The sequence below is a fragment of the Taurulus bubalis genome, assembly GCF_910589615.1.
Source record: "Taurulus bubalis genome assembly, chromosome: 11".
In the NCBI taxonomy this organism is placed as follows: Eukaryota; Metazoa; Chordata; class Actinopteri; order Perciformes; family Cottidae; genus Taurulus; species Taurulus bubalis.
In genome coordinates this window covers 3823494-3838773 of record NC_136599.1, presented here as the reverse complement: position 1 = coordinate 3838773, position 15280 = coordinate 3823494, and the positions used below count along the sequence as shown (strand labels likewise).

The window sequence follows — 15280 nt, the reverse complement described above, 5'->3', positions numbered from 1 at the left end:
TCTTCCTCGTTCATCGAGGACAGAAGTCTCCTCTTCCTCGTTCATCGAGGACAGAAGTCTCCTCTTCATCGTTCATCGAGGACAGAAGTCTCCTCTTCCTCGTTCATCGAGGACAGAAGTCTCCTCTTCCTCGTTCATCGAGGACAGAAGTCTCCTCTTCATCGTTCAACGAGGACAGAAGTCTCCTCTTCCTCGTTCATCGAGGACAGAAGTCTCCTCTTCCTCGTTCATCGAGGACAGAAGTCTCCTCTTCATCAAGGACAGAAGTCTCCTCTTCCTCGTTCATCGAGGACAGAAGTCTCCTCTTCCTCGTTCATCGAGGACAGAAGTCTCCTCGTTCAACGAGGACAGAAGTCTCCTCTTCCTCGTTCATCGAGGACAGAAGTCTCCTCTTCCTCGTTCATCGAGGACAGAAGTCTCCTCTTCATCGTTCATCGAGGACAGAAGTCTCCTCTTCCTCGTTCATCGAGGACAGAAGTCTCCTCTTCCTCGTTCATCGAGGACAGAAGTCCCCTCTTCATCATGTCGGTCAGGGTTGGGTTTGGGACGGCGTTCCTCGTCCCGCAGCAGCTCTCCTGCTCGTTCCCTCGCCCAGACTCCCAGAGGAAAGGCAGCCGGTCCGGAGGAAAGAGGAGGATGTTCTCCTTCTCCCTCAGGTGTCGGCTGGGCGTCATCAGAGGGAGAAGCAAAGGTAGGCGCTGCTTCTTCAGGGCGACGGTGAGAAATATATAATATGTAATGTTCTGGAAAAGAAGAGTTGTGTTGCCTGCACATAATAACTTGAGTTTATCTGATTTATTCCCTCCAAATTACATACATTACCTGAATTAATTTAAAAACAGAAAGTTAAATCTTTTTATTTGTGTGCAGCAGGTGCGTCATGACTGAAAACAGGTATTTTAATATAATAAAAAATAAGGCATTTAAAAACTGGGGACACAAGAAGAAGAAAAAACTATAAAATAATGCATTTCTAATTAAATATAAAATAGTAATAGTAATTTGAAAAATCCCCATAAAAACAAATATAATAAATATAAAATACAGGTAGATAGAATAAAGATTATAGTACTAACATGCGAATATAACAGGTATACATAGTTTGTATGTACATTACAGTAATCTATACATGAGAAAATAAAAAAGGCATATTTCTTAAATTATAAAAATCCATCTTTATAACTTGATATGTATAAATTGATTTACTTCAAGCTCATTCTGTATCCAGACTTCTGGGGTTTTCTTAATATTTATTCTTTCAGCTGCAAGATTTTTCATTTAATCTGAGAAGGTTTGGTCTCATCCTCTGTGTGCGCTGCTGGAGAGGCAGTTCATCTATTTGTTTATTTGTTTATGTGTCTATTTACTTTTGACCGACCTTAAAGAGGAAGCGGAAGTGTGTGTGACACTTCCTCATCCTCATCCTCTGCTCTTCGTCACACAATCCGACAAGCGAATCAGTTCATTTTTGCTCGTCAGACTTTTCGTTGCAACTGGATGTGATCGCCACTAGGTGGCAGTGTGGTTAAGATGCAGGCCCTCTCGCCTAAAATAACCCTTTTGTTTAGGTGTATTGGGAGTGTGGGCTTATTTTCAGAAGGGTTTATGTTTTAACAAGAATGTAGAGGAAACACAATCACAGGTTATTCTCTTATTGAGTCAATTTTTAAATTCTGCCGTTCTTTGTTTCCTTTTTGGTTGATCATCTCTATATAACCTCTATTTAGGTTCATGCAAAAGAAATAAATAAAAGATTTAATAATCTAATCATGACATTATCACTCGCTCTTCATCGATTATGCTTATATCAAGTCTCGAAGAAGTGCAAAAAATCAATATTTATGTAATTAACCCGACGTTTGCCGCCCTTTCCCAGGAGGTTTTATCAGTGCAACACACCGCTCCGTCTCTCGATTCTGCTGGAAATTAATTAGTCTCGCTCTGAAAGACTGCACTCGGTCACTTTGTAAACGGGGTATTAAGGACAAAAGTCTCCGAGGAAATTATCTACACCGAAGAGTATTGTGTCCACTGGAACAGACGACTAATTAGGCTCCACGCAACGGCGGGCAGGAACACGCAAATGTTTCTTTGCAATCGCTTTACACATCTGTGGAACGAGAAGCTGTCATCTCACACCGTGACTTTCTGAGTTGTGTGTCTGTTGTGTTTATTTCCCCTCGTGCCTCCAAAGTCTCAGTGAGGGAAACTGTTTGTCCGCAGTGACCAAAACAAATGAGGCAGACGAGGCTCCGAGGGGCCGCTGGAGAAGCTGGTGGAGGGCATGTTGTGTTGTTGGTGTTGTTGTTGTGGTGGTGGAGGTGATGGTGGTTGTTGTGGTGTTGTTGTTGTTGTTGGTGGTGGTGGTGGTGTTGTTGGTGGTGTTGTTGTTGGAGGTGTTTGTGTTGGTGGTGGTGTTGTTGTTGGTTGTGGATCTGTTGGTGGTGGTGTTGTTGTTGGTGGTGGTTGTGGTGTTGTTGTTGGTGGTGGTGGTGTTGTTGTTGCTGGTGTTGTTGTTGGTGGTGTTTGTGTTGTTGTTGGTCTTGGTGGTGTTGTTGGTGGTGGTGTTGTTGTTGGTGGTGTTTGTGTTGTTGTTGGTCTTGGTGGTGTTGTTGTTGGTGGTGTTGTTGTTGGTGGTGTTTGTGTTGTTGGTGGTGTTGTTGTTGGTGGTGGTGTTTGTGTTGTTGTTGGTGTTGTTGTTGCTGGTGTTGTTGGTGGTGGTCTTGGTGGTGGTGTTGTTGTTGGTGGTGGTGTTTGTGTTGTTGTTGGTGTTGTTGTTGCTGGTGTTGTTGTTGGTGGTCTTGGTGGTGGTGTTGTTGTTGGTGGTGGTGTTTGTGTTGTTGTTGGTGTTGTTGTTGCTGGTGTTGTTGTTGGTGGTGGTGTTTGTGTTGATGGTGGTGTTGTTGTTGCTCGTGTTGTTGTTGGTGGTCTTGGTGGTGGTGGTGTTGTTGTTGGTGGTGTTGGTGGTGGTCTTGGTGGTGTTGGTGGTGTTGGTGGTGGTGTTGTTGTTGGTGGTGGTCTTGGTGGTGGTGTTGGTGGTGGTGGTGTTGGTGGTGGTGTTGGTGGTGTTGTTGGTGGTGGTGGTCTTGGTGGTAGTGATGTTGGTGGTCTTGGTGGTGGTGTCGTTGTTGGTGTTGTTGTTGGTGGTGTTGTTGTTGGTGGTGGTCTTGGTGGTGTTGTTGTTGGTGGTGGTCTTGGTGATGGTGTTGTTGGTGGTGTTGTTGTTGGTGGTGGTCTTGGTGGTGTTGTTGTTGGTGGTGGTCTTGGTGGTGGTGTCGTTGTTGGTGTTGTTGTTGGTGGTGTTGTTGTTGGTGGTGGTCTTGGTGGTGTTGTTGGTGGTGGTGGTGGTGTTGGTGGTGTTGTTGGTGGTGGTGGTCTTGGTGGTAGTGATGTTGGTGGTCTTAGTGGTGGTGTCGTTGTTGGTGTTGTTGTTGTTGGTGGTGGTGGTGGTCTTGGTGGTGTTGTTGGTGGTGTTGTTGTTGGTGTTGTTGTTGTTGGTGGCCCCTGCAGGCAATCAATTGTTTTGGATAAAATGGTCCCGTTTTTATCCACCTCATTGTGTCGCCACGGTCATGTGTCTGTGGCTAGCAATGTTGATTTAGCTTGATATGCTAGCTTGACAGAGCAGTTATCCATGCGTGTCCTCCTGATGTTCTCATGTTTTTTTGATTTTTCCGACAAGTGCTTCATGTCCCTTACTCTTGTACTGTATCTGTCCATGCTGGATCGGCCCACGTTGATGTAAAAAACAAGCATGGAAAGTCAAATAAGGCGTTAGCACGACTGCATCCAGCAGCTAGCTTAGCCAAACCTTCCTGTTGTAGCTTAGCCGTCTGCACAGAAGCTCAAGCTGCTCTCTTCCACACCAGTCTTTTGTTTTATGGTGAAGTCCGGTTGATCTGGGACCAGGTGTTTCACCTGTAGTTTCTCCACCAAAGGTCTTCTCTCAAACGGGCGTTGGAGAGAGATTATACCGAGTTAGCGCTTGGTTTTCTTTAAAGAGCAGTGCTCGCACTCGCCGCTGTCATGTTGTAATAATGGATGCCGCGCGCCTCGTAGCCCCTCCGGAAGTCTTTTTTAGGGCGCTGATAAATTGTACGTCACTCATTTACTTCTTGAATCAATGATTGGATAAACTGCTTATTAGACCCGTCTTCCTTTGGCAATATGGATCTAACCCCAGCACGTGCACTAGCAGCAGAGAAGTGCACTAGCGGAGAGGACAAGCAGGAAAAGCATATATTTTTGCACAGATATCCTATTTTTTTTTTTGGTGGCTCAAGGTGGGTGGCCCTCTATTGGCAAAGCGTCTGTGTTTGGGTGGAGGGGCCTCAGCGGGGCCCCGGATGAGCAGAGGGTGCCCTCACCCTCCTGAAGGGCGACACATGAGACGTCGGTCTTCAGAGGGAATGCATTTAACTTTCACTCAGATTAGAAATGTTCCTTTTTGCTCGTCCCAATCTGACGAGGTGTGCACGGGCCCTCGTGCACTTTTATGAATGACATATTCAACCGGCAGACGTCTCAAACAGACAGCCGCCGGTCTGCACAGGAATCCCATCGTGAGCTCGTGTGTGCGTCTGAGAGACAAAGATGTAGACGCAGAATCTGTAAAACAATACAAACGAGTGCACGTCTATACGTGAGGAATAAAAGTGACACCGTGCAGGAGCTCAGTCTGACAATTAACGTGCAGGTGGTGATTGTGCAGAGAGTTGTGTGTGTGTGTGTGTGTGTGTGTGTGTGTGTGTGTGTGTGTGTGTGTGAGTGTGAGAGAGAGACAGTGTGAAGGCGTGTGGGTGGGTTTGCCGACGAGGGGTGTTTGACTTAGTGGGAAAATGGATAATGTAATGTGTGTGTGTGTGTGTGTGTGTGTGTGTGTGTGTGTGTGTGTGTGTGTGTGTGTGTGTGTGTGTGTGTGTGTGTGTGTGTGTGTGTGTGTGCTGCTGAGGGAGGGAGTGACGATTGTGTGTGCCTGCCTCACTGAACCCCTCTGGCAGAGCGAGAGAGAGAGAGAGACACACACACACACACACACTCACACTCACACACACTCACTCACTCCAGCTCTGCACAGAGAGGAGGAGGTTGTGTGAGCTCATGTGAGTATGAACAGGGGATGATAAACCCTCTGGAAGAAAAAGGACGACTGATGTGCAGAAATGGAACCGCGGCGAGATGGAAAGAAGAGGACTTGAGCCATTTGCTCCCCCTGCTCTGGATTTAATAGATCAAACTGATTATATTTAGAGATCTGAGGACTGAGACATCTTTGACACTGTTGTTGCGTGTCACTAAGTTTAAACACAGAGCGGAACTACAGAAGACCGTCTGAGGAGCAGAATTTTCCATCTGAAGCTCAATTTTTTTTTGCTAAACGTGGGACAAAAGGTGAAGGAAATGTTTGCGCGAGGGGAGATGAAGAAACGATGATGGCGTTTGTTCACGTGAGCGGTTGAGACCCCGTGACCCCCCCTCCCTCTACGAGAGATCAGCGAGGTCACATCCCAGCAGGGCGGCTGACGCAGAGCCCTCAGCCATGCTGTGTGGTCTGAGGAGGGACGCCAAGAACTGCGTCGGTAAGAGCGCGCGCGCGTTTGATCTGTGCAGGATTATGTCACTTGGATCACCTGTTCCCTTTTTCCTAACCTGTAATCCCGTAGAATCATTACGATGCATTACACACTGTGATTGGCCGGGGAGAGATTCTTAAAATGTCAGTGGACTTGGCCACCAGCTGCGCGTGCCACCGTGCCGTGCGTAATTGGGGCAGATATAGCACCGTGAACTGGGTCTGGCATCCCACACACACACACACACACACACACACACACACACACACACACACACACACACACACGTTTATAAATAAAGTTTGACATCTGAAAATAGCATTATGATTTCATTGTCACTGTGCGCGCCGCCCCCTTATTTAACCTACATTCTCATTGGTTCAGAGGGTGCCCTGATTTACACCCGGAGTTAATTAACTCGCCACATATTTATGGCGTCCAGCAGCAGGATTATTATCTCCGGCTCCAGAGGGTCCTTTCAGATGCGCGAGACTCCCCCTCCAGCTGTCTAAAGACCACACAGAGGCAGGGCAGTTTGTTGTTTTCAATATTTTGGGGTCTGATTAATAATCTGCTCCAGCCATGATTTCTAACGGGGACGGCTGGGGGATGGCTTGGTGGTTACAGTAGCTCACAGTCACGTGCAGAGGAGATGTGCCCGTTACCCAGAGCTAATGTTGCCTTTTTGACTGCAGTGACAGCTGCTGGACTGTCAGCCCCCCCCCCCCCCTCCTCTTCCTCCCTCTTCCTCCCACCCCAGGAGCCCGCGTGGCTATACAGAGGGCTCGCTTTGCCCCCCGGCCCGATGCGTTTGTGATGTGTCACTCGCTTTGTTTGTGCCTCACAGCTACTGGACAGGACACGTGTGCATGCAGGGACGTGTGTGTAGACGAGTGTGAAAATGCCATGTTATGCATATATGTATGTGGGTTCCATGCATCGTCACAACATGCCAAGTCCATGAAGATGTTTTCTGTGTAGTGGAGGTCTGACTCACGCAGCATGCCGTGCACAAGCATCTCCTCCTCCTCCGTCTTCGCTGCTCATCCAGGGCCCGCCCAGAGGTTTAAGGTCAGAGGAGCTTTGACAGAGGATCCACGGCTCTCAGCTGTCTGAAGGCCTCATCTTCAGATGCAGGAACTTGATGTGGACAGAGAGAAGGCGGTGGGTCGGATGCCCTCCGAGGACTCGGCTCTCCCCGGTTCAGTCCTTGCAAATCAGCACAGATGAACGACTGAACATGGGCGGAGATGCGTGATGTCATTCTTCATGTCAAACTGAAATACTGTCAGCCCCGGGATGACGCCTCTTAAACGACGGCCTAGTCTAATTTCTGACCTTTGGAGCACATGGAAGTAGATCCTTCTTGAGTCTTTAATTGGTTTGGAACAGGGTGCATATGCATATACATAACTCATAGGCCGGTGTAGTGTAGAACGTGTGAGTTAAGGTTGTAATATGGTGTTTAAATTGACACTTTTTTCACTCCTTAATTATGTCTGGTATAATCTAAATTGTAGTCGATGTGAACAGGAAGTATAACGTCAGCTGTGGGACGCAACTTACATCTTGGACTAATTGGCACCGATTGGGTGCAGAATTAGCGGTTAGCTGTTCATTAGCTGTTCATTAGCTGTTCCCGGGTGCACAGACGACCATCACTGAATTACTGTGACACCGGAGAAAGGTTGAAAACGCGAGTGGTGTTAGTTACTGAGCGTCTTTTACAACGTCTTTCCAAAGGAACATTATGAAGGTTTATTTCGCTGTACGTCAAAGTTAAGTCAAATCTGGTTTATTTTGACTCGAAGCCTGTAAAGTATTGTACTTACTTGACTCGCCAGCATGCACCTGTCCATTTCTACTGGCACATCTTTGACATGCGCCAAACAGTTTGAAAGCTTCTGGTTTCCAAATCATTTCTGAATATGGGGTGTTTGAAAAAACACGGCTTTAAGCATGGCCTCTGTGCTGCATAGCATCAAGTCACCAACACTTAAGCTGGTGGCGTTTGATGCTAACGTGGCCTCTCCCCTCTTAAAAGAAGAAGAAAAGACCTCTTTAAGTTTTGCAATATGATGTTCAATCACCGTGGCGGACATGAAAAGGTAATCCGCGGTGGACGGGATTAGAGAAGTGCCAAGTCCGTCTCCCTGTGACTGCTGACATGCTCGTATGGCTGCATTCAGGTTCAGAGGGCCGAGCCGTGGATCTGCTAATCTGAGGCCTGTGCTCTGTCAGCAAAGGGTCCCACTATAAGTAAGAGGAATAAAAAATAAAATAAAACATCAGTTTCCCCGCAGAGCAGATTGAACATTTCCTCGCTTTTTGTAGCAGCTGCTGTAAATGACATGAAAATGATGATTTTCTCTCTGCGCCTCCAACAGTCCATTAACCGCATGCTGTTCCTTCAGGGAAATTCCCATGCTTTAGGAGCTGCATACATCAAGCTCGCCGCAAATGTATTCCTGTATTAAATTAATGGTTTTCAAGGGTCTCTGCTGCAGATAGAGAAGGGCTTTAAAAAAAAACCTTTTAATAGGATTATGGAAACAGAGTGAGAATACCTTCCTTTAGTTCAGTCTGGTCGCTGATTCAGTTCAGGTTTGTTCAGACGGCAACCTCCGGTTCTGTCGAGTGAAGCGGATACAGAAGTGTCTTACACCTGTATTCTCTCTCCTGACCACCAGGGGGCGACTCCTCTGGTTGTATAGAAGTCTATGCTTCATGTGTTGAAGCTGCATTCTCTCTCCTGACCAGCAGGGGGCAACTTCTCTGGTTGTATAGAAGTATATGCTTCATGTGTTAAAGCTGCATTCTCTCTCCTTGCCACCAGGGGGAGACTCCTCTGGCTGTATAGAAGTATATACTTCATGTGTTAAAGCTGCATTCTCTCTCCTGACCACCAGGGGGCGACTCCTCTGGTTGTATAGAAGTCTATGCTTCATATGTTGAAGCTGCATTCTCTCTACGGACCACCAGGGGGTGACTCCTCTGGTTGTATAGAAGTCTATATAAATGACTCTACTTCTCTTGATGTATTCCCTCAGTAAACATTGTAAACATGAGTTTATGTCTCAATCTCTAGTTTCAAGTCTTCTTCAATACAGCATGATGTTCATTTAGTAAATTATGGTCATTTAGAGTCAAACAGACCATAAAGATGCTTTAGGGCGGGGCTTACTGTGATTGACAGGTCGCTGCCTCTACCAGTGACACATATGACGTCTCTACATCACTCCTCAACATTCTAAATATGGTGACTTTCATTTATCGATTGCAAAAAAAGCAAAGATGGTGACGACCGTATTCCAAGATGGCGACGCCAAACTCGAGGCGTCATAACGGCAGTCCACAAACCAACGGGTGATGTCACCATGACTACGTCCCCATGACTACGTCCCCTTCTTAAACACAGTCTATTGTAGTAACGTTACGAAGCGTAGAGCGCCATTTTGGTTTGGACTATGGTTGTTTTCACATTTGTTTGCAGTGTGAAAATTCACCAAAATCAACCTTTTGTTAAAAATAAATAAATGACATAGCTTTTTATCCATGGCAAAAACAACAGGTGGAAAACAATATATGCACGCCCGCAGTAAAGGTCTTTAATGAGTTTGTTTAAGCGTTGAACTACATCCACACACTTTAGTCCCATCACAGTGTAGCGTGTAGCATGTAGCATGGTGGAGCTAGTCACTCGGTGTAAAACCCCAACTGTCTTTCCTGAGCGACTTGAGTCAGTAAAAAGAGTCGAAAACTTCCACCGCTCATTACCCAGGGTGCAGTTGGAAGCGCTAGCATGTGTGCTAGCGAGTGCACTAGCGAGTGCGCTAGCGAGTGCACACGCTTCATAACCACAGCGCTTCATAACAGCACCTTATCCTCCTCAGATGAAGGGCCGTACTCCAAGGGGGGCAAGGAGTCCGGGGCAGCCGACCAATCGCATCCGTCCTGCCGGCGCAGCTTCTCAGGTACCAGACGCACGCCAACCCGACGCCTGCTTTTCACTCTCTCATCCGCGTCATGAAGTCTCTGACTGACGTGTTTTTTGTCTGCGTGCATGTGTCTTGTTTTGTTTGATGTTGCACCGGGCTGAATGCTTAGATAAGGTATAAAAAACAACTAAAAACTGCTTGTGTGGCATGCCTGTCATTTGCACTGAACCACACGCAGAGCGATTTCACAGCTCAGCAGAACGTGGACTGCGAGACAGAATGAGTCCGTCTGTAACTACACAGCCACGTATCCATCATGAGTCAAGAAACTCAATACAATTCACTTCACTGCCTCATAAGCCTGCTTCTTATTTTTGTAATAATGCATTGAATATCTCTCCTTTATCCGTATTAATAAAACTGACTCCGTCCATCCTCCCCCTCCTCCCTGAATCCGTCACAAAAGATTCACTCAGAGATTTGAGGGAACAAGGACAGGACAATGTGAGAAAATAAAGAATGTGTCCGTGTGTCAGAGGGCGTCGGTGTGAGAGATCCTCTCAGACGGGGCGATTCTGTCGAGCGGACGCTAATGCCGACCGTGGATCTGTGCCCGTGTCTGTCAGCAGAGGAGCACCGGGGAGTGACCACGGTGGACCTGATGAAAAGGGAAGGCAGCAGCCTCGGCCTCACCATCTCCGGAGGCTCCGACAAGGACGGGAAGCCCCGAGTGTCCAACCTGCGGCCAGGTGGGCTGGCTGCCAGGTGAGATCACCGCTCTCGTGACACGCTTTTTAAAAAAAAAGAACGTGGCAACCACACCGAGGCCGTCCGGACCGGTTATTCCGGCTCGTGTTTCGCAAAAGTGACACCAGCTCGCCTCCAGAGGCAGGAACGTGGGCGTCGTGCGGCCGGATCAGCGTGAAGCCGCCCGTCAGAGTAATGAACCCGAAAGTCCCTCAAGACGACGACGTATTGGATCTGTTCGCGTTTGAGGCGCCGTGTTCACGGGTTGTCCGGCGTCTCGGGAACTTTCTTAAACATTTTTGGCACAAACGTCCACGAATTAGTCTTTTTCTTCAAACGTCCGCTAAAATGCAGAGGTCAAAGGTCACCGTGACCTTTTAAAACACATTTCTGCACAACTCAAGGAATCCATACGTTAACTCTGACACAGTTGGGCTGTAATTCAATGTGATGGTTTACCGTCTCTCAATGTAAATTGGATGGTGATGGAATCGCATATCGAGATATCGTGAAAGTCTAAATTGATAATAACAAGCACATATTAACTAAAATGTGTGCATGCATGTAAACATGCTGTACAAATGAATATATTTTATATTTCTTTGCTCTTTAATTTGACTTTAAATTGTTTTTGTGTGCATCAACTTTGACCTCCTCTCCTCCTTATTTAATTAGCAAGTATTAAGAGTTTTTCTCGTGGACTATTTCTATATTTAACTACCAGAAAACATGCTGTTTCTCGATCTATGCAATTATTAAGACACAAAACCTGAACCCTAAATCGTGATGGAAGGTTTCGGCCCTAAATTTCCCGCTAATGTCAAACAGTGATGAAGAGGCGACGCTTTGGACAGACGTGTGTATGAACTGCAACAACCACGAGACGGCAAAAAGTAATAACAATAATGCTGCTACAGCATCAAAAATAAAAAAGTACACAATAATATAAATGTTAACACAACATTAACACAACATATTCAATGTAAATCGTATTTTCTTTTAGATTCAGTTCAACAGATTTAGGAAAATGTAGTGGAGGATTCACATTTCATGACTGAAGCAGCGTGTGACTGAAGTGTCACACACACACACACACACACACACACACACACGCACACCTTTTGCAAAAATGACACGGCCTCTCTGAAAATGTCTTGCCCAAATATGCCATCGCCTGTCACGTCCGAGGAGCTTCTAAAGACGGACGCCGCGCTAATTCCTCCGAGCAGCCGAGTTCATGCTCGTGTGGAAGTGAGAGCTAATTCACAGAGAGAGAGAGAGAGAGAGAGAGAGAGAGAGAGAGAGAGAGAGGGGACAGGCCGGTCAAGACGTGTCTCTCTCTCCTTCCCTGTCTGTCTGCTGTCACTGCTGATGGGCAGTAGCCCAAAGGTGAGAGAGGAGGAGGAGGAGGAGGAAGAGGAGGAGGAAGAGGAGGAGTGGGCGATCAGGGCCGAGCATCTTTTTAATGAATTAGCCCTCCGATGAGCGGCGAGTTGACGTCACATGTGAGACGGTGTGTACAATAATCTGTGTCAGTGTTTGAAGAGGCTCTCAGCCGTCCGCCCACCGGTAGTCTGCCCACCGACTCAGATTATTATTACCCGCACTGTTTCGGACACAAAACCGACCGTCAGTTCTATTCCTGCGTCTTTCAGACCGACTGCTTGCTGGTTTCTGTCGTTTTTGGTCCAACTGTGAAAAACAGGTAGATCCCAGTGAGTTTGGAGGGGAAAATGTGAGACGCAGAGCCGATAAATGAGCTAAAACAGTGGTTAAAAGAGCTCAAATGTACAAAAAAATCACTTTTTCTTGTTCGTAAACCTGTCTAACGTTCCACAGGAGCGACCAGCTGAATGTAGGAGACTACATCAAGTCAGTGAACGGCATCAACCTGTCGAAGCTTCGCCACGATGAGATCATCAGCCTGCTGAAGAACATCGGGGAGCGAGTGGTGCTGGAGGTGGAGTACGAGCTGCCTCCGTTCGGTAGGTGAACCCACAACCAACACGCTCCGATGTTTGGAGACAAACTGAAGAAAGGAATGAGAAGGTGGAATAAATCCGTGTTCCAGTTCTGGTAGTTTAGTAGTCTAGAGGTTAGAAGTTAATGCTGCACAAAAGTTTGTGGAAAAGTACAAATTATTGCAACCAAACGCTCATTGTTTTGTGAAGCCCCTTGTTCGACATTCTGGCCGTCGCCATTTTGTTTTTTCTGCAACCAGGGAACAGAGGTGACGTAGAGACGCCGTATACGTCTCTGGACCTGTCAATCACCTTGTAGCCCCGCCCTAAAGCATCCCCTATGGTCTGTTTGACTCTAAATGACCATCATTTACTAAATGAACATCATGCTGTATTGAAGAAGACTTGAAACTAGAGATTGAGACATAAACTCATGTTTACAATGTTTACTGAGGGAATACATCAAGAGAGAAGTAGAGTCATTTATACAGACTTCTATACAACCAGAGGAGTCGCCCCCTGGTGGTCAAGAGAGAGAATGCAGCTTTAACACATGAAGCATAGACTTCGATACAACCAGAGGAGTCGCCCCCTGGTGGTCAGGCGAGAGAATGCAGCTTTAACACATGAAGCATAGACTTCTATACAACCAGAGGAGTCGCCCCCTGGGGGGCAGGAGAGAGAATGCAGTTTTAACACATGAAGCATAGACTTCTATACAACCAGAGGAGTCGCCCCCTGGTGGTCAGGAGAGAGAATGCAGCTTTAACACATGAAGCATAGACTTCTATACAATCAGAGGAGTCGCCCCCTGGTGGTCAAGAGAGAGAATGCAGCTTTAACACATGAAGCATAGACTTCTATACAACCAGAGGAGTCGCCCCCTGGTGGTCAGGAGAGGGAATGCAGGTTTAAGACATGAAGCATATACTTCTATACAACCAGAGGAGTCACCCCCTGGTGGACATGACAGGTTTAAGACACTTCAGCATTGGTTTCTGCCTTGTACTGAGTCTATTAACTCTAATTGGGAGAATGTGAACACAGATTATAACCAATCCCGTTGCTCCACAGTTCCCAAAGTAAATATTGGACCCTTTCGGACTGATATGGAATTTTTCAAACACACAAATCAGGAGAAAATCACCTTTCTCTGTCTCAGCAACACATTCTCACGAGATCGAGCAACTAGCGTTGGCGAACGCTCAAGCTAACTATTTATCTTAACGCTATAAGTAAGGCTGTTAGCTGTGTACATATGATAGCAAAAATACATATAAAAAGGAAAAGGGAAGTGTTGGCCTGGATATCCGATGCACCTCAGAAATATAACCCCTTTGACCCCAGAGGCTTATTAGCGTTCAGAGATTTTACCATTTCAAATATTCGGTGCATCTTTCGGTTTCCTCGACTCGAATCAAGAAATTCCAAACCAAATTCATCCTCCGATTTAACGAGACATCTTTGGACCGTGCAAAGCTCCAGATCAATACTCGCTAGGTTTCCTTGATCAGAGCTGCTGGTCCCGAGGCGCTGCGAATAATTATCATGTGTCAAAATACAAGGAATTAATTTTCCCACTGAGATTAATTCAACATATTTCCACAGTGCTTCATTAGTTCTCAGGATTCAACACTCTTACAGATGACACTCATCAAAAAGCTTTCCACGTTGCGATTAATAATTTGTATGATTCTGTCCTTTCTCAGTCCAGAACCCCTCTGGAGTCTTAACCAAAACCATAGAGGTGTGTTTACACAAGGAGGGAAACAGCTTTGGATTTGTCATGAGAGGTAGGCGGGCGGGATGTTTGTTTTCTGTATAAATCTCTCAGTGAAAAAATAATTATCTTTTTTAAATGTATTCATTTTTTCCACTGGATTTATGTGGGTGTTTTTGATTCAGGAGGCTTCCACGAGGACTGGCGCAGGTCTCGCCCACTGATGGTTACGTACGTCCGGCCCGGCGGGCCTGCTGACAGGTGAGTGTGTGAGTGTGTGTGTGTGTGTGTGTGTGTGTTGCCGTTTGTGTACAAGTGCTGCTATTCATGTGGCTCGTATGCATTTTATGTCTCGATCACGCATGAATGAGCCTTTTCAAATGACTGTATGAGCGCGTGCATGCATGTTTCCATACATATTCAGATGTTTGGCCAATGCATATCGGTTGTTTTACTAATTGCAATGACACTATTCAACGCTGATTAGATTATTAACGATTAATCCGCGGCACATTTTTTGTGCACATTCACTTCTTTTGCATCAGTCTTCGCTCGGGCCGGTGCGTGAAATTCAGGCTGTGACACATATATGTTATCTTCAAAGCAGGAAAGGGCACTGCTCATCCTGCGGCTAGTGCAACATTGCACTTTTCCCCACGACAAAAAAAAAAAAAACCCGGAGAGCGCCGAAACACTGGAGCAAACATAATTCACCATCAAAGACTTTTACGGCCGCTTATCTCGTTTATCCTCCCTCTCACCTGGGAGGAAATACACACTCATGTGGAACTGTTTGATGATTCACCGTGACTGCGGCTTGCAGGAGTATCTTGTGCCGGATGCTTGTTATTATTATTAATATAATTATTATTGAATTTGTTTCTCCAGAGAGGCCACGTTGAAGGCCGGAGACCGGGTGTTGAGCGTAGACGGGATGCCTTTAAACAGAGAGAAGCACGCCGACGCTTTGACCATGCTGATGCAGAGCGGCCAGGAAGCTCTGTTCCTGATCGAGTATGACGTCTCTGTCATGGGTGAGCGCACACACACACACACACACACACACACACACACACACACACACACACACACACACACACACACACACAGTAGGCTTGGTAGGGCAGCGTTGCTCTGAGGGTAAATAATGTGGCCGTTTGGCCGCGTGGATGTGAGGGAGTGGAGACGCCACCAGGGGAGTCACTGTGGCCCGAGGGCACGTCAACAAGGAGAGGGGGTAGATGGGTAATATTCTGGGTTTCATTATCGTGTGTGGATCTCTCTGTACTCCTGAATTATGGCAGCTTCCATCTCAATATGTTAAGAACAATAGGAAACAGT

At 46.5% G+C, this 15280-nt stretch overlaps 1 protein-coding gene across 1 annotated transcript in view; it reads left to right on the top strand.

The window, feature by feature from the left end:
* Positions 1 to 522: 522 nt before the first annotated feature.
* The window catches only part of LOC306743888 (glutamate receptor-interacting protein 2-like), a gene marked incomplete at both ends in the record, with an annotated part of 36897 nt that continues 22139 nt past the window's right edge, over positions 523 to 15280 (top strand). The window contains 7 exons of the mRNA XM_079226453.1: positions 523 to 691; positions 9467 to 9547; positions 10138 to 10276; positions 12098 to 12243; positions 13929 to 14012; positions 14125 to 14200; positions 14828 to 14973. Of these exons, the coding sequence (XP_079082579.1) occupies positions 523 to 691; positions 9467 to 9547; positions 10138 to 10276; positions 12098 to 12243; positions 13929 to 14012; positions 14125 to 14200; positions 14828 to 14973 (841 nt within the window). The remainder of the gene's footprint in view (positions 692 to 9466; positions 9548 to 10137; positions 10277 to 12097; positions 12244 to 13928; positions 14013 to 14124; positions 14201 to 14827; positions 14974 to 15280) is intronic.